This window comes from Cynocephalus volans, chromosome 13 (genome assembly GCF_027409185.1).
Source record: "Cynocephalus volans isolate mCynVol1 chromosome 13, mCynVol1.pri, whole genome shotgun sequence".
Taxonomy (NCBI): Eukaryota; Metazoa; Chordata; class Mammalia; order Dermoptera; family Cynocephalidae; genus Cynocephalus; species Cynocephalus volans.
Window position 1 is genome coordinate 87842419 of NC_084472.1, and position 20311 is coordinate 87862729.

General features: G+C 36.7%; 1 protein-coding gene across 2 annotated transcripts in view; it reads left to right on the forward strand.

Moving 5' to 3' along the window:
• TENM3 (teneurin transmembrane protein 3) overlaps positions 1–20311 on the forward strand; it is a 335936-nt gene that overhangs the window by 258742 nt on the left and 56883 nt on the right. For both annotated transcript variants that reach the window (XM_063077415.1, XM_063077416.1), the window contains exons 12-15: positions 11260–11476; positions 12490–12609; positions 13149–13410; positions 19277–19544. In XM_063077415.1, coding sequence (XP_062933485.1) covers positions 11260–11476; positions 12490–12609; positions 13149–13410; positions 19277–19544 — 867 coding nt within the window. The remainder of the gene's footprint in view (positions 1–11259; positions 11477–12489; positions 12610–13148; positions 13411–19276; positions 19545–20311) is intronic.

Consider the following 20311-nt stretch of genomic DNA (forward strand, 5'->3'; position numbering starts at 1 on the left):
ATTGTCTAAACTAAGTTTGATGTCAAAATGGTGAATTAGCCAGATAGTACTAAGTAACTTGAGTAGCTATGAAGTAACTACGGTGGAGAGGAGAGGAGGAAGAGATCGATTTGGCCTTAGTCAGAAATCAGTCACTTCAAATAAAATAGCTATTATAGTTTAAGCAGCTTCGTAGAACACAATCTTTGTAAAAGTAAAACAAAGAAAGTTGCTTCCCAGAACTGAAAAAGATAGATCAAAAAATTTTAGAAAGACAGCTACATATAAGGAGATAGTTAAATATCTTCTTTGCCCTCTAAATTTCACTTTCCTTTACCCAATCAAGTTTGCCCCATCAGTACTGTCTACTTCTAAAGATCCTCAGAACCTGAGTCTCACTAAATACGTGTATTTCCTTGCCACTATGGTTCCCTGCTTCCACTTTGTCCCTCTGAAATGCTTAAGGAAAAGCAGCCCCAGACAGGAATTCTTTCTGAGGAATAGGAGGAATGGACTACTAATAAAATAGATTGGAGCAACTTATCTTTAGCCACTCTTTTAACACCTGTGCATTCATAAGAAGTAAGCCTAATGTCCAGTTGGACCTTGTTTCTTTCTTTTTTTTTCCTTTAGTTTTATTTTATTTTGTCAATATACAATGTGGTTGATTATTGTGGCCCATTACCAAACCTCCCTCCCTCCACCCTCTCCCCCCTCCCTCCCAACAATGTCCTTTCTGTTTGCTTGTCGTATCAACTTCAAGGAATTGTAATAGTTGTGTCTTCTTCCCTTCCCCCCCCCCAGGTTTTTTGTGTATTTATTTTTTTAGTTTTAGCTCCCACAAATAAGTGAGAACATGTGATATTTCTCTTTCTGTGCCTGACTCATTTCATTTAATATGATTCTTTCTAGGTCCATCCATGTTGTTGCAAATGGCAGTATTTCATTCTTTTTTTATAGCAGAGTAGTATTCCATTGTGTAGATGTACCACATTTTCCGTATCCACTCATCTGATGATGGGCATTTGGGCTGGTTCCAACTCTTGGCTATTGTAAAGAGTGCTGCAGTGAACATTGGGGAACAGGTATACCTTCAACTTGATGATTTCCATTCCTCTGGGTATATTCCCAGCAGTGGATAGCTGGGTCATATGGTAGATCTATCTGCAATTGTTTGAGGAACCTCCATACCATTTTCCATAGAGGCTGCACCATTTTGCAGTCCCACCAACAATGTATGAGAGTTCCTTTTTCTCCGCAACCTCGCCAGCATTTATCGTTCAGAGTCTTTTGGATTTTAGCCATCCTTACTGGGGTGAGATGGTATCTCAGTGTAGTTTTGATTTGCATTTCCCGGATGCTGAGTGATGTTGAGCATTTTTTCATATGTCTGTTGGCCATTTGTATATCTTCCTTAGAGAAATGCCTATTTAGCTCTTTTGCCCATTTTTTAATTGGGTTGCTTGTTTTTTTCTTGCAAAGTTGTTTGAGTTCCTTGTATATTCTGGATATTAATCCTTTGTCAGATGTGTATTTTGCAAATATTTTCTCCCACTCTGTTTGTTGTCTTTTAACTTGGTTAATTGTTTCTTTTGCTGTGCAGAAGCTTTTTAGTTTGATATAATCCCATTTGCTTATTTTTCCTTTGGTTGCCTATGCTTTAGGGGTCATATTCATGAAGTCTGTGTCCAGTCCTACTTCCTGAAGTGTTTCTCCTATGTTTTCTTTAAGAAGTTTTATTGTTTCGGGGTGTACATTTAATTCTTTAATCCATTTTCAGTTGATTTTTGTATATGGTGAGCGGTATGGGTCTAGTTTCATTCTCCTGCATATTGATATCCAGTTATCCCAGCACCATTTGCTGAAGAGGCAGTCTCTTCCCCGGTGCACAGGCTTGGTGCCTTTGTCAAAGATCAGATGGCAGTAAGTGTGTGGGTTGATTTCTGGATTCTCTATTCTATTCCATTGATCGGTGTTGGACCTTGTTTCTTTAAGGTTCATAGAAACAGCTGTCATCTAGCTTTTCAGAACTAAGAACAATCTTTTACCCATAATTAGGGCCCTAACAACAATCTCCTCTATATATGGAATCCACAAGACACTTCCCCCATCTGCTTCTCAAATCCAGCTGCAGGTGTCAAATAGCGGCAGGCTGTTGGAGCAAATTATTTGGACAGAGGCAGGCAATGGAATAGTAGATGCATATATCACCCAGTGGAAGTCAGAAACAAATGCTCACTGGACCAGATGATTGTGGATAACATCTCCAAACAGGGTGCATAGACACTTTGGGAACAACCAGTTGCTGTCCTGTCCTAGTTGAGAAAGCTTTCAGAGAAAATGATCAACAGTATCTGCCTAGTCTTGGCTTATAAATATTTCTTCTTCAACTCAACTTCACCTATAAAGTCCATACCCCTCTAAATTGAGCCATTTCTTGTTCATATCCCAAAACTCACTCTCATCATGAAGTTGCTAAGGTCAGAGAAAAGGAAAAAGAAGAGGTGAAGAGATAGGAACTGGTCACCATTAAACGATGTGTGTTCTGGAATGGGTTGTAAGACAGTGGCCCTTATTGCCACATTCTTTAGTTCCTTGAGTACCTCTTTTAGCAAGCCATCTGAGTTGAGGTCCAGTCTGTCCCACAGAGTACTCTACCTCAGACTTTCACTTCTCCTTACTATGAAAATCCTTTCTGTTCTCAAAGGTTCTATTCACTCATTCTTACCAGGAAACACTGGTTGTACATGAAAGGAATTCAACTCAAACAATCTTATGCTTTAAAAAAATATATTAGCTTAAATATCTGAAAAGCCCAGGTATTCAGACGGTGATGCCAGAAACCCAGGTTTATTCATCTGTTAATTCTGATTTCTTCTATGTGGTTAGAACCGCTCTCGGGTCATCGCTTCCCCAAGATGGCCACCACCAGCTCAACATTCCACTAGCATAACAACCCCAGTACAAAGAGAACACCTTTTTAAAGGGTTACATGAGGCATGGGCCTGGGCCTGGGCCTCACTCTCATTGGTCTGAATTAGGTCACCTTCCCAAAGGAAATTGAAGTATTGTCACCAGAAGAAAGGGGTATTGGTGCTGGGAAGGCAGAAAAACATATAGGAATATCAGTAACCCTTAGCTCTCCATAGCATTTAGTTTCAGTAAAATCGGACTATATTATGCTAAACTATTACAAGAACTATTTCATATGGTTCATACACTATTACTTTCAGAAAGAATCTTCTATTCTTTATCCCCTCCCTTGCCCCCAAATTATCCCCTTTTCACTCAATAACAAGAAAACCAATGTGAATGTCTGACATGGTTCTTGTGCCCAAGATCGGCAAGGCGGCCATTTAATTCTCCCTAGGTACTGTGGAAGCATCATTGCTTTTACCTAGCCAGCCCACTAAGAATCTCATTCAATAGGGTGTTTCTTGACTCTGAATGCCTCCGTATATTGTGGTTGCTCCATGCAAGCATCAAAGTGCAACAGCTTGCCAGAGATAATTCTATCTTTACAAGATGATTTCTTCAAATTGCATAATCCTTGGCAATTGTTACCATGTTCCCATCTTTCTTCAGATTAAGGAGATCTAATCAAAATTGGCTTTGACATCTTGCTTCTCTGTCTGGTCCTCCAGTGGACAGCTCTTCTGTGGGTACCCGAGGCATGGGACTCATGCCCTATCCTGGATATTGGCTGGTTGAGGGCACAAGAATGACTTTTAAAGAGTCATACTACAGTTTGTGCAAGAGTTATGGAATGTCAAAACATGACTCATGCCAGGAATAGTATATCTTACTTGTAAGTAAATCCTTATTTATAAGGCCTTCAGAATTTTTACTTTGTGGAGGTATATCAGGAAGATGTACCTAAAATAGGCATTTTTTTTCAAGTCTCATTAGAGTAGAGAAGAGAACACAACTCAACTGAGATTATTCAGAAATTAAAAAGACAAAAATGAGACCAAAAAATGATAAATAAAGATTTAGAAAGAAATAAATCATAATAAGTAAATTTAATTAAACAAATAAATTAAAAGACAAATTAAAGGTTCAAAATTTAACACAAAGTCAGACTGTACTGGGGTAAAAAAAAAAAGTGAAAAAATGGGTGAAATTTTAATATAAGGGTTAGGGTTAATATGATGAATGGAGGTGGTCTAATTTGGGGGATTACCAAATAAAAATAAGGAAATGTTTGAAAATAGATTCTGAAAAATACAGCAGGGGGATGAGTCTATTATATTTTTCAAAAACAAATTTTAAAATAAACATTAAGTAAAATGACAGGAAACAGCACTGGGAAGAGGGGGAAATGGTTCTGAAAAAGAAAGAAAACAAAAAAGAAAATTACAAGAGATTTTAAGTATGTCTCAGAAAAGAATCCAGATATTATCAGAACACAGAGTGGCACTCAGAGTCTCAGAGCTTTAAAATTCATTATCCTGGTAGATGGTGGTTTGGGGGGAAATTACTGTTAGTTTTGAAAACTCTACTGTATCCTACTTTAGGGGAGAGATTCAGGTTACTCTGAATCCCTTTTCTATCCACAGAATTCTTAGAGCATAGTAAACTCATTTTGGGAAAGAAAAATCCATCCAATGCTCTCAGAAGCAAAAGACCTCCATAGCTTCCTGGTAGAACAGAAGGAACATGGGTTTTACTACTATATTTTAATGAGTATAAGTAGGAGAGGAAAATTAGAGCCACACAGGTGGGAACTAAAGGTCTCCCCTACATTTTACACCCATTACCATTAGCTCCCACCTCAAGCTTCAGAATGTAGAAATGGGCATGACATAACCCATCTTTGGAAATGGGCCTCTTTGTTACATGATCTCCAGGTTAAGAAGTCCTGATCAATGGCAGGGGTATTAGTAGTAGTCGTAGTACAAAAATATTACATTCTCATGGTCAAGAGTTAGCCACTATCAACAACTTGGTGGGTATCTTTCTACTCCTCCTTCAGTGAATTTATGTGCACATTTATGTTTTTAAACTTAAATGAGATAAATGCTACTCTAAATTCTTCCAAAGAACATATCTGAGAGATTTTTTCATGCCAGTACATAGGCCTATTTCATTCTTTACAACAGAAACATACATGTACTAATTAATTTTACCACTACTACATTGATAATAATTTGGTTGTTTCTAATTATTTTGCTCCTAGTATATAGACAAATCTGTAGTGAATGTGTATGTGTGTGAGTATCTGCATATGTATCTTTGTGTAAATGTACACATGTTTTTTAGGATGGATTTTTAGAAGTGAAATTGGTGGGTCAAAGGGTATTTCAGTTTTTAATTTTGATATCTGCTACCAGATTGCTTTGCAAGTAGGTTTCACCATTATGCACTTCATCAGTAGGAGAGTATTTTTCCCATGTTCATGGTCTATATGTAATTGTACATGAACAAAATAGCAAAATGAAAAATAAGAATTTTGTCTGATGGATGAAATGACCCTATTTTTATTGTTTTAATTTACATTTCCCTAATTACCGGTTAGAGGGATGATCTTTGTATTTGTTTCTTGACCATTTGTAATTTTTTGCTAATTGCTTATTTATTTCTCCTGCCCATTTTTTTCTCTTTTTAGTTACTTGACATTTCCTTTTTAATTCTTAGTACTTCTTTGTATATTCTATTTATTAATTCTTTGTTAGGTGTGTTGCAGGTATTTCATCCCAGATTTTTACTTATCTTTTAATTTTGCAATCTGTGATGTCTTTTGTCATGCAGAAGTTTTCAGTTGATGTGATATAAATTTTTATAAGATTTCTCTTTTTATTCATGAATTCTGGATTATGTGTCTTCCTAAGTAGGGCGTTTGTAAGATTATATAGAGCATTATATGGAGTGTTTCACATAATTTCTTCTAATATTATTCATAATCCTGTGGGTTGCTTAATGTCCAATTAATTGAGAACATTTTTAAGCTCCTCTTGGAGTAAAAAAGAAACAGGAATTCAAGGATTAGCATAATGTCTGAGTGCAGGGAAAGGGTGATAAAAGAAAACCGTAGGATATTTCTAATGTGCTTTAAAGATATTATCTTGACCTGTTTAGATCTCACATTCTCTAGGATCCTACTCATTCTTTCCTTCATTCAACAAATGTATTAAATCCCTCCATGGTGCCAGGAAGTGTACTAGATGCTGGGGATACAGCAGTGAACTAGGTTAGCCCTCAAGGAGCTTAATGAGAAAATTGTCGAAACTTATTGCTGAAGTAATTGAGGGTGGTGGTTAAGGGAGTAAGAGATATTAGAGATCTCCAGGCAGAGAAAACAGTAATTATGAATGGATCTGTAAGCAGCATTAAGGAGTTCTCACTTTACTCTGAAGCCAGTAAGGTCCAAATGAAGGAAGTATTTTAGCTACAGAAGTGAAATAATCCACTTTAAAGATTTGTCTGTTTAGGGGCTGGCTGGTTCTCAGTTGGTTAGAGCACAGCCTTGTAACACCAAGGTCAAGAGTTTGGATCCACATACTGACCGGCTGCCAAAAAAGAAGATTACTCTGGTTAAAATGTACAGAACGCTATAGAATGGGTAACTGCAGCAAGACTAGAACCTGGGAAATCAAGCTATTGTTCAGATCTTGTGAAAGAATGTTTATGATGGCCTGAAGAGTAGTTTAGGAGAAATGGAAAGAAATAGACTAATTTAAGAGATATTTGACATGAAGGAAAGAAGGAACTGGTAATTGATTAGGTGCAGAGAAAAAGGAAGGGAGAAGAGGAGTCGAGCATGACACTGAGGTTTCTCCTTTGAGAAATTGGATGGGTGGATAGTGGAACCATTCACTGAAATAGGAAATATAGAAGAACTGGCATGTTTGGAGCAGAATATCGTATATGTTGTGGTTTAGACATGTTAAGTTTTAGATGCCTGTGTAATATTCAGGTGGAAATATGTATAATGCAGTTGTGGGTTTGTAGTTTAGGAGAATGATCAGCCTGGTGTCATTAGCATTGAAATGATGTGAACTTGGGATTGAAGCAACCAAGAGAGCACTGATATAGACAAACCACGAATGTACCAAAAAACAAACATGATCCCAATTCAATGATGAATAAGTGAATTTCATGCATACTACAAAATGGTGACTGAAAAGAGTAATGGAAGGTATACCTGTACATTTGTAAAATTCTGAAGTCTGCAAATAAAATATTGCATCAGAATTTCTAACTGAAACTTGGAACTTGGGCTTCCAAATACTGTGGGGAAGGATGGTAGACATTAATTATCTTTTGAATAAAAAAGAACATTTATTAAAAGAAAATTCATGACTTTTTATCCACTTAGCAAATCAAGGTTTTGAAAAACAAATAAAAATATTTATAGCTCTTTGAAAAAAGAAAGTGAGAATTTTGACAAGCAGAGCAAAGCCAGCATAGAGGGTAATCTAGGAAAGACTGGGAATCATAATTTTAATAATCTGACAAAATGTGCATTGTTTAAATTTGCCATAAAAAAATATCAAGAATGATGTAAAGAATAATAGGAAATAGAACAGTGTAGAAATTTTGAAGCAAGACCAGGGCTTGGCAAACTATATTCCCTGGGCCAAAATCTGATATTGTAAATAAAGTTTTATTGGGACACAGTGACACCCATTTGTTTCCAGAATGTCTGTACCTCTTTTAGCACTGTAAAGGCAGAACTGAATAGGTTCAACACAGATTGTATGGCCAACAAAGCCCAAAATATTTATGATTCGGCCCTTTACAAAATAAGTTTGCCAACCACGATTAAAGGCCAATGAAAATGCTGAAGGAAAGACAAGAGCATGTTCAAAAATATGGACAGAAAAGGTAACTAGAGCAATGATATTAAGAATCAAGTAGAGGGAAGCATAAACTATCTTATCTATTTTACATTAGAGTACCACTTATATTGTAAAGCCTAAACTGAAGAAAGAAAGGCTCTTAACTGATAATTGAAGTTGTTATTCAGTGGGTTCTGAACATTTCTGATTTTTAAAGACGTTTTTATGATTAATATTATTAGATATGGCTTCTATGCCAATATAAGTTTAAGGCAACCTAATATTCCTGAGACTGAAATGGAATCCCAATGATTTTGAAAAGCTATTCCACGAAGACAATTTTACTATACTATACATTTGGGCAAGTGAGTAATCAACTTAGTTGTGCTAGATAGCCCTATCTGCTGTATAAATACAGACAAAGAATAAAAAATGTTTTCTCACGTTATAGGGAGCCAGATTCATAACCATTTGTTACTTGCTTGGGCAAGTTACTGATAAACTCTGCAGAAAAATAACAAACAGTGTGTCCCTCCATCTTGGCTGTTGAAAATGAGATTCTTTTTCTGATTGATGTTAGCAGAGAGGCTTGTAAAGATGCATTTCCAACTGATTAGTTCAGAAGGTGTCAATCTCATGCAGTTTTGTGACCTGCAGACTACACATCAGATGTACATTTGCTTTTTATAAACTAACAAAGATGTATGACTGAATTTGAGCATTCTTCTTTGAAACTGTACCGCATATTGCCTAAGGGAAGACACTGGGAGTATTGTAGGGGGGAGGAAAAGAGGGTGAGGAGCGTTTAACCCTTAATGTATCAGATTAATGGAGATAAAATATATATTTGGAAGTACTTTCCCTTCTGAATAGTTTCTACCTATGTTAAAGAATGAATGTAAGGGGAAAACCCGCAAGAATATCAAATATTTATGTTAAATTCTCTCCCAAGCATATGTATACCCATTCTAAATCCATTGAGAAAGAACTCTTACGTGAAATATATCATAAAACACATATTAAAGATTCCTCAGAAAATCTCAAGATATAATTATGAATCATTACTGAAAGGTTTGAAGGGTTTTTAATTGTTTTTTTTTTTTTTTTTTTTTGAAGCCAGAAATTATATTGGGGCAATAGGTCAATAGTCCACTACTTTAGAAAGCTAAGTCTTATAACTATGCTTTTATTTGAGAGAGATGAAAGGAAAAAATACAATATTTTACGTTATTATTATAATATAGCCTCATGAAAAATAAGCCTAGAGTATAGTTTCATCTTTCTTCCACTAGGAAGACTGAGAAACATATAGACATTTTTCATCTTCATGGCCTTTTGGCTAAGAAAGTAACATTTTGATAAATTTAGATGAAGTTTCAAAGCTCGATTTCATTTGATTTTTTTGAAACATGATTTTGGATTTTTGTCAAAGTAGTAATAAACATGCAGTTTCAAATAATTAACAACTCATCATTTTAGAAATACTCATATAACAGATATCCACAAGAAAATGTAAACTATCATAAGGAAATAATACGTAATAAGATCTGTTTATCAGAAATTCTGACCCACACGTTTTCATGTGTATAGAAATTGTGGCAACAGAAAACTGAAAATATTAATGGAAAGAGAGCCCAACATCATAAATTTAATTCAAGCATTCACTTATAAAGTTCCCCCCCCCCCCCGCCCAACTACAAGGGAAATAGTGATGATATTTTTAATTACTATCCTTGGATAAGCTAGATCTCTTTTAGTTTCAAGTGAAAGAAAATCCAACCCAAACAGGATTAAGGAAAAGGGGAATACTTTAGCTTCTGTAACTGAAAGCCCAGGAGGTCAAGTGCAGCTTATTGCAAAAACCCCAAAGGTGTCACATTGTATGACCTATTAGTTTTTTTCTCCAGCATTTGCTTCTACTTTTTCTGGGATGGTTCCATTCCCAGACAGTTTCTGTAGCGGCAGCAAGATGGTGGCAGCCTCTCAGCCTCCCAGCCTTACAGCTCAAGCCTGGTTTTGGCAGGGGGAAGGGGGTATCTCTTTTCAGATAGTTACTGACATGTTAGATCTCCTGCACACTTGTGAACTAATCATAAAGGGGAATATGCACATGACTGAGAGTTTGGGAGAGCTGGGCACCCGAGTGAAAACTTAGAGCTGTTTCCCAAAGGAGAGGGAGTAGGTGCTACAAGAGACACAAGTGTTCACTACCTTCTTCTTCAGCTGCGCAAATTGACTCAAGGGCACCGAGCCAGGCCCCCCATCCCTGGCTTCTTACCTTCCCTGTGTTGTTGTTGACCTACTTTCTAGACTGAGCAATTTAATTAAACTTAGTTAATTTTCTTTTAACTCTGTTTGCTGCCAGATAACAAAGGAGCAAGGTAATATTCTGTTAATAAGAGTGGCCTGAAGCAAATAAATGGCTGGTGTGGTTTTTTGAAAAATGAAAGTTATTTAAAAAACCCTTGTGTAAATAAAACATAGGGGTTATCTAGATATTTTCACCTAAGCTTGCCATAATAGGGTCACACCAAGATCTGATAATTTAAGTTTGAAGATTTTAAAACTATCTTGTCAGTTCTCCCAGGAGTGATTAAAGTCTTCAGAAATTAATATTTTTATAAATCTATGCTGAGAAATGTCATTACCAAGTAGATCAAAATTCATTCATTTAACTGATCACTTAAAGGATAATGTCATTAAACCAGCATAACCTGACACACTCATCCACTAATGGGTTGGCTATGTCTGAAACAGAATACTTACAAGGGCCATTGAATGTAGTTTCTAATGTTCCTGAAGAAAGCACTAACAAATTCTTTCTGTCCATTACGCCTTTTATGTCACCAGTACTGTAGGACAGTTTTTCATGATGAATTTCTTATAGTTTCCAATATTATGTCAAATTTACATTTGCCACCTTTTACATGTATACCTCTATTTTAGGGGAGGCATACTAGGAGCTCAGTGTCCTGTTTAAAATTTGGGAAGTGCCGCAGTTTTATCTGGAACACACGAATAGGAGCCCTATTTCCTTAAGAGGTGGTTGGCTAATCTCATTCACTTTATATTGATTAGTGTTTACTTCACTTTACAAGCTTTCATTTGCTGACCGTTATACAAATCTTTACCCTATGTAGGTCCCTATCCATTCACCATAGACACTATTGTGTTAACTCCTAGTGCATTTTTTTAAATATAGAAGGCTTCAGTAATTATACCTACAACTAATCTATATTCCTTCATACTGCTAATAGATTTTTCTAGTAATTTTTAATTTCTTACTCAGAATAAACATTATATGCTTTTTTCAACATTCTTCAATCCAGATATTTACTCTATATGAAAACAGATACAAGTACTGTATTTGGATTTCAACCGATTTCAAAAAGGGAGGGGGAAATCTCATGATGTGAAAAAAACCAACTAAGACAAAACAACTTCTGCATCGTGGCATAAAGAGGAGAATTCTCTTACAGGTTTACATTTCTCTCTACAGATGGACTCATTGACTGTATGGATCCTGACTGCTGCTTACAGAGTTCCTGCCAAAATCAGCCCTACTGTCGTGGATTGCCTGATCCTCAGGATATCATTAGCCAAAGCTTACAATCACCATCTCAGCAAGCTGCCAAATCCTTCTATGATCGAATTAGTTTTCTTATAGGATCCGATAGCACCCATGTTATACCCGGAGAAAGTCCTTTCAATAAGAGGTAAATAAATCTTTTCCATATAAAGATTTGTTGTGATATTATCAACAGTTACATACACTTTAAATAAAATGCCAGTGACTGTGAACTTGAGGAATGTGCTTTTCTTTAATATGGTCTTTTCCTCTTTCGGCAAATTCTTCACCAAACTTCGCGTTTCAGGCATTTTTGATACAGTTCGCACACTACGTCCATTTCAGTACCGGAGACATAACAGGACATTCCATTAAAGAGTCAATAAATCTTCATTTAACTAGTTGATTTTGTTAGCACAGTTGGAAATGTTTCAAAAGAAGCAATGAAAAGACCCCAAAAGGCAAAACAGAAGTGCACTCTTTTTTTAGCTGAGCTCACTAAATAATATAAATTATGAATTAATGTAATGAAACTGCTAACGGCATGGCAGTAAGATCGCATAAGCTGTTTGACTGGTGCTTCACAGAGCAGTAATGACCTGAAAATAAACCAGTAAGTGAAAGCAGGTGTCTTGTGTCTCACCGAGCAATAGATGATTTACACTAGAACTCCTGGGTCTTCCGTAATTTAACAGCATTAATGCAGTTAGACCCAGCAGTTGATTAAAAGTTGTTGCACAAATGTTCCTTATTGCCCCCTTAAATCTTGCACTTCTTGGTCCCTACAGATTTATGCGTTGCCTCAGAATTAATTGGAAAGTATACTTTTCTTCGTGTAAGCACCATATATGTGGCTTATAAAAAAAAAAAGCTCAGTTTATAATTTTAAAAATTCATCTCTAAATTACTGTTGTTGATAACTCTCCAAAAAACTCTGCAACAAATTAAAACTGAGGGTTGACACAAAGCATTTAGAGAATGTGAATTACACTGAAGTAAAAGGGATATTGTCTTGGGAGTATTTCAGGTCTGTTTTTTGTGAATAACGATTGACTGCATATGATACTGTTATTTTATCTTTAGATTGAATTATCTATAAATCGTGATAATGTTGGCCTGGGAAGACAGATGTTCATTCTAATTCTTCTACTTTTCCCACAGCCTTGCATCCGTCATCAGAGGCCAAGTACTAACCGCTGATGGAACTCCACTTATTGGAGTAAATGTCTCATTTTTCCATTACCCAGAATATGGATATACTATTACCCGCCAGGATGGAATGTGAGTTAGTCCCATCACACTGTCTCTGTTTGAAGTATTTTAAGTATAAAAACCAGACAGTCTTGCATCACCCATCATGCTTTGTTCTCCCTTTTAATACAGAAATACAATGACTTTTAGACTCCAGAAACCTGTGACAGTGCACGTGGCAGACATTTAAAGTCATATACTCATACGCTTCTTTCAAAGTTAGTTTCATTTTCTAAGACATGGTAATAGTATTGTGGTTTTCTTTGTCTTAGAAGATGCATGTTGAAATATTGAGGGGTAATATTTCATAAAGTCTACAGCTTAAGCTCAGATGGTTCCAAAAAAAGAGTAGATACAAAGCAAATTTGGGAAAATGGGTGAATAGATAAAGGGTTTATGAGTGTTCATTGTATAATTCTTTTCAAATCCCTGTAGATTTGAAAATATTTCATGTAAAACTTGAGAGGAAAAGTTGATTTTCTTTATAAAGCATATTAAATTAAGGAGGTGAATTCTGGTAGTTACATGAGACCCAGACAGTGCACTAAGTATATCTTGTTTTTTCTCAGGTTTGACTTGGTGGCAAATGGTGGGGCTTCTCTCACGCTGGTATTTGAACGATCCCCGTTCCTCACTCAGTATCATACTGTGTGGATTCCATGGAATGTCTTTTATGTGATGGATACCCTAGTCATGAAGAAAGAAGAGAATGACATTCCCAGCTGCGATCTGAGTGGATTTGTGAGGCCAAATCCTATCATTGTGTCATCACCTTTATCCACCTTTTTCAGATCTTCTCCTGAAGACAGTCCCATTATTCCTGAAACACAGGTAAAATATTCTAGCAGGTAGTACTTTAAAGTAAAAGATTTTCAGATCGTGTGGTTGCCAAAGAATCTTTAAAAAGGATTACAGAATTTCAGTGCTTTTCTAAACCATTCTGTAGAATGAAATATAGAATGTGGTATGTGTGTGCTAGTGTAGGTATTGTTATAGTAGGCTATCTAGTGATTTCTTAAAGATCTATTCAAATACTTTTTTCTTCGGGCTACACCTGTATATTTGCTAGTTGCAGCCAAATGAAAAATAGCTTAAACTCAACCTCTAATAATGTCTTTGATCATTCATTCATTCATTGAAAAGAATTTTTAGTGCTTGTATGTATCTGACAGCCTGACTGACATACCAAATGCTGTTGATATCAAGTACTATCATACTGGTCATTACTCTCAGTAACTTACTGTTTAATTATTATCAGAAGTAAAAAATGTTTTGGAAAACATGATTTTTGACAAAAAATATTTATTAATTTCCTCAAGATATTATTGTCTAAAAAACTTGGTATCTGGTCTTAAGCTGTAATGATTTGTAGTTCATAAAGCACTATTCTCTGCAGAAAAAAAACTATAGTTATATAAGCATAACAGTTATGTTTAAGAAATAGCCATAATTTAACTATTCATTTCATCTACTTGAAATATCTGGGAATTGTTTTCCTTCCCATATGTTTCCAATTAGAAATAACTTTCAGGTCTTAAAGGTAGGACATTAGGTACAATAATGATGGACTATATTCATAAATAGCTAAGTAAAAATATGTGGCCTTTAAAATACATCAGCACATAGCAACTTTGTCACATTCATTTTTCATGTATTTATTGAACACCTGTTCTGTACCAGGCACTGTTATATGTGAACAAGTGGCAAACCAATCAGATGAAGTACTTGCTCTCAATGAGCTAACCCACTAATGAGTGGAGAGAGACAGTGAACAGTAAATATACATCAAGTTGTGATAAGACTTATTAAACAATAATAAATAGGGTAAAGTGGATGGAGGTACAATTTTATATAGTGTAGTCTGGGAAGATCTCTTTGGTGAGGTGACATTTCAGCAGAAACTTTAAGAAAGTGAAAGAATAAGCTCTAGAAATCGAAAGTCATTCCAGGCAAAGCAAAGAGCAAGTTCAAAAGCTGTGAGGAAGAGGGTGCTTGGCTTGTTCAAGAAATGGCAGAGGAGCCAGCAAGTGTGGCAGAGTGAAAGTAGTAGCACACAGTCACAAAGCACTGAAGACCATGACAAAGGTAACTCTTTTACTTTGAGTAATTGGAAGCCATTGAAGGTTTTTAAGCAGAGCAGGAACAGTTACTGATTTCCTTCTCTATTAGTCTATTTCTGTTGCTTATAACAAAATACCTGGAACTGGGTAATTTGTAAGAAAACAAAATTCATTGCTTATAGTTTTAGAGACTGGGAAGTCCCAGTCCAGGGGACCCATCTGGTAAGACCCTTGGTGGTGGTGACAGTGATGCAGGGGTCTCACATGGCAGAATGGTAGAACAGACAGAGAACTAACACCTCATTCATTCATTCTTTTAAAGCCCTCAGAACCACACCCATTATTCCAAGAATGGATCAATCCATTCACAAAGATACAGTCCTCATGATCCAATCATCTCTTTAAGGCCCCACGTTTCAATTACCATAATAGAATTCCCCACCCTCCTAACACTCTCACAGTGAGGGTTAAGTTTCTAATACATGGACTTTAGGGGACACAATTCAATCCAAGCCACTTTCTTAAAGGGATCACTATAGTTACTGTGCTGAGAATATTCTATATATTGGACAAGGGTTGAAGCAAGGAGACTAGTTAGGAGGCAATCTCAGTAGTCCACAGGAGAAATGGTGGTGGTTTGGGCAAAGATGATTAGGGTAGAAATGGTAAGAAGCAGACATGTAAAAATGGAGTCCAGAGAGTAGGTTAAAACTAAAGATACAAATTTGGAGTCATCAGCATATAAATATACTTAATGCATGGGATAAGATCACCTAGGGAGGGGTAGTGTAGGTAGAGATTAGAAGAGGTGAGCCAAGATATAGGAGAACAAAAAATCAAAAAGGCCCATAGGCAATATGCAGGAGTCACACCTCAGTGTTTGCAACAGTCAAGCAGACTTTGAGCTGAAGCTTTAGGAAGTTCATTGAAACCTTATTCAATTTAAGACTTCCTCCCCAGATCCATCTTGTATTAATTCTGAACTTCTTAGACAGTCCTAAAATAGACTTAACCTAGAAGCAGTGACTACCTATAAGTGGCAGATTTCTAGCAAACCAGGACATTGAAATAGGTTTCAAATAGCCAACAATTCCAGGAATACATGGAGTCTTTTTTCCATGCATTCATAGAGTAGGCAAACATTTAGTAAAAATTTACCGAGAGCCTATTTTGCACAAGGAACTCTACTAGGATAAAAAGAAGACTACGACCTGTCATTCTAAATGTGATAAAGAATTGAATGAAGACTTTGGAAGTTCAAAAGAGAGGTCAGTTCCTAAATAAGCCAAAGAAAGCATCACTGAGGAAGTCAGCCTTGGAGAGGGATTAGGCAGAAAAGGGAAGAAAGCATATTCCAGATTGAAGAAAACGTACGAGCAACAGTGTGGTGGGAAAAACAAGTCATGTTATATAAAATCTGGAAAACAGTTTAAACTTGGGGCATATAAGGGAAGAGAGGCAGAAGATGATAGTGGGACCAGATTATGAATGGTCCTGAAATACCATCCAGTGGAGAACTTGAGGCCTTTAAGCAATGTGGAACCAAGGGGCCAGTGAAGTTTTTTCAGCATTTCTCTAAAGCTAACTTGTCAGGCCTTAAAAACTAATGCCACCTTAAGTGACATTACAAGCCGCGCCATTATGGGCCCACAGGGGCGTATTAATGTGGCAGCCTAAGACGGCACCGGGAGGAAGTAGGGTGGGGGTGTCTGCAGGAACCTTGCCTTAGCCCTTATTGGCCAAATACAAGCTTCCGCTCTCGTGAACACTGTGTGGTTGCAATAGCTAGGCATTGAGACAGGATGCATGCTCTGGACCATTAAGCTGATAGGATTATGTTAAAACCTCCTTCCCCATTTTCCTTTAAAAGCAAGTGCTGTGTGGTAATAAACGGAACTGCTCAACAGAACCCCTGCCGTGTCTGAGTGTCCTTTAAACTGGGCTGGTTGGGGCTGGCGGCTGTGCTCACCTCTCTTCATGACTCTCTTCCCCCGTCTCCTTCCAAAGGGGACTGGAGGGAAAGAGGAATCCGAGCCATTTGCTTGCCCACCAAAAGGAACGAGGCTAGGGCTGTTCGGATCGGCCGGCGGCGGACCCGACACTAACTCAGGTGGCAAAATGCATAATTGATAGGAGACAGAGAGGCTGTTATTGTTACATGTTTCCATACATATCCAGGGCTCACATGGACAGAGCCCAACAATCACAGGGGTAGTGGAAATGAAGAAGAGGGAACGAACAGATTAGACAGAGACTTGGAAGGTAGAATTGGCAGGATGTAGTTTCTAACTGAATGTTTAACAGGGTCAAGAATGGGGCATACAGACCATGCAGCTGGCAAAGTCAGCCTCATGGTTTATTTTCCCACCCTGGCTGGATTTACTTTTCCTGCTACTGCAAAATAACACGGTCAAGTTAAATTATACAGGAGAAACGTGTGCTTTAATGAACAAAATTGCAGATATTTGTTCCATGAAAGTAGGTTAATGATGGCAGAGACAATAATCAGTTATTAAAATTAGGAATAACACATGATATTTTGAAATAGAGAAGCAGCAACTCCTGGAAGGTCACAAAAAAATACATATTAATGAAAAACTCCCTTACATATAGAAAACCTATCGAATTCATGGGAAGTTATTTTGAAAATAAATTACGAGGAAATATATGCTTTAGGGTTCAATCACTTATATTTTCAGGATCATTCAGGAATCACAGAATCTATTTTTCAAACTAACCCATTGATACTTTCCCTCAGTCACTGGAGAACAATCTTTAGCTTATTCGCCCTACACCATACAGTCTTACAAAAGTATTGTCAGTCTTAAATTTAATAGTTTCCCTGGGTCTAATAGACCTCTAAAAAGTTTTTTTGCATTTATAAACTATTTACTTAAGACACTCTGTGGCTGAATTCAGTCAGCATGTTTGGTAAGGAAAACCCAAACTGTAATAAGTTGGTGTGTCTAAGAGGATACTTCAGAAGGTTTGTGAAAACACAGAACTAAAAGATACCATCAGTCTTCCCAGGAACTGTTTTGAAGTACCACCTCCTATTGTAGCAAAGCCTTCTTAATCTGTTGTATCCCATCACATCCTCTTCAATGCCAACTTTAACTCACTGGCAAGAATGGAAGTTTGTTTAGTCCATTTGTTTGCACTACTTCCATCTGCATGATTGTTTATATTGAAACTGACCCTCAGTATCAAGAGTTTTACTTAAGTTATTATAATTTGGAGACAGCAGATATGATCATTCATAACTGTTCTATGGGAGAGGCCATGGAGGAGGAGAAACACTGCTGAACACTGAATTACTACTATAAGATTTTTTTTTTTAACATGAAATCGCAGTCCTGGGCTGGCCAGGTTAGCTCAGTTGCCTAGAGTGTGGTGCTGATAACACCAAGGTCCAGGGTTCATTCCCCATACCGCCAGCCACCAAAAAATAAAAAAAGAAAAGGCAGTCCTTTATGTCTGAATAATGAATCTTGATAGGGCAATATGAGGACAGCTTTGAGGATGCTATTGAATTCTTAATAGAGAAAGAGGTGAGTTTCTGGCACAGGTTCTTGACCATAGATTGCCTTGCACTTTACAATATATGCAGTAAGCCTATATGAAGAGCTGTTATTATTCACCATACTAATAGAGCATTGGTAAAGAGAATCTGAACTCTTTCAAAAAATGTTATATACTACATAAAATATATTTTTCAAAATAATTAAACAACGTATAATATGTATTTCGCATATATCAGTATAAATTTGTTGGCATTCACTGAGCTAGTCACATTGACAGGTAGACTGTGGAGTTAAGAATATGATTTTTTAAAATTTGCAAAGGAGGTAATCTTTATGCAAATAATTGTATTAACTCTTACAGTCCAGCTTCAAATCAAAAAGTATGTATTGAGTGTCTTCCGTGTGCATTCATTAACATATTAGTTGCTCTCTGGGGAAAATTTTATGCAGCTTTAAAATATTAGCTCATTTATTATCAGATCAAAAATCAGTGGTAAGTCATAGCTCAATGTTTAATTAATTACGAGAGTGTGCTATTGTTACATTACCTCTCAACATGGATACGGAATTTGCAAAAATTTAACCCAAATGAATTGGTCTTTTTTGTTATCATTTCTGTCGTTATATGCTGTGACCAGTCAGCTGATGAGGCTATGGACATAGGTTTAATCCCTAAATGAGCCAGCTGGCATAGGCCAGATCTTTGGCCTAGACCCCATCCCGGTTCTGAGCTAACCATCTTACAAATGTCTGCTCTAATTCTCCAGGGTGACAGAGGTGAAAGATGGGTTAGTGAGAATCCACTGTGACTACTGAACTAACAAGTTAGTGCATGTCAGACTGATGGAGCAGTCACAGTGTTTCCTATATGAAGGGTAGCACCCGAAGTACGATTAACTCAGAATAAATGACACGAGGCTTCTAGGAGGAGAAAATTGGGCTAGCAGCAGAGTTATTTTTAATTATTGAATAAGGTAACAGCTCAAATGCATGTTTGTGAATAGTGACTCTTTGGTGTCTTATTTTTGTTGCTCTATTAGGTTCTTTTAAATATCTTTTATGTAATAGTCATACATGATCACAGTTTGAAGCTTCTGCTTTGTTCATACCTAGGTACTCCATGAGGAAACCACAATTCCAGGAACAGATTTGAAACTCTCCTACTTGAGTTCCAGAGCTGCAGGATATAAGTCAGTTCTCAAGATCACCATGACCCAGTCCATTATACCATTTAATTTAATGAAGGTTCATCTGATGGTAGCTGTAGTAGGAAGACTCTTTCAAAAGTGGTTTCCTGCCTCTCCAAACTTGGCCTATACTTTTATATGGGATAAAACAGATGCATATAATCAGAAAGTCTATGGTCTATCTGAAGCTGTTGGTGAGTTCCATATAAATCTTCTTTGTACTGAAAAAACTTTCTCCGAGTTATAACTATCATAAAATTAATTGCAACCCATGGAAAATCATTGGATAAACAGAATGAGAAGGCAGTAAGGTTGTCCTAGGGAAATTATAAGCTGGCTGGTTTAGATCTACCATGGGAAAAGGAACAGACTCCATTTGACAAGAAGAAGAAACTACCAGTTTTTCTGGCTGAAATTATATCTTAGAGGAATGCTCTGAATAAGATTTCAGGCTGTCAGATTCTTTTTTTTTTCCCACAGTTTTTTTTCCTTATTGTTTCACTTCCTTTTTCATTTTCTTCTTTTCTTTATAACTTTCTCTCCCTATCCTTTTTTTTTCCTCATCCTTATCCTTTTTTTCTTTTCTGTAACTACTAATGTAGGTTACAACTCATAGTGATATTTAATAGGATATCAGACAACATTTGCATTCAAGAATTATTTCAGTTCTTTTGAGTAGAAAGAGCCAGTCAATTCAGCGGAATGACAATCTTAAAACATCAAACTTAAGTTGTTAAGTGAATGAATGGACAGTACAAAGTCTGCCATGCTGAGACAGGTAGATAGATAGATAGATGTAGATGTAATATAGCTTTGAGCTCAAGTTCAGAACCTCAAAAAGTAAAGTAACATGTTTTTGTTCTATTAGTTTTTACCTGAAAATATAATAGACATTCTATTGTGACATTAATATGTAATTTGGACTTGAATTAGTTGAAATCATTCAGATAGTTGCCACTTC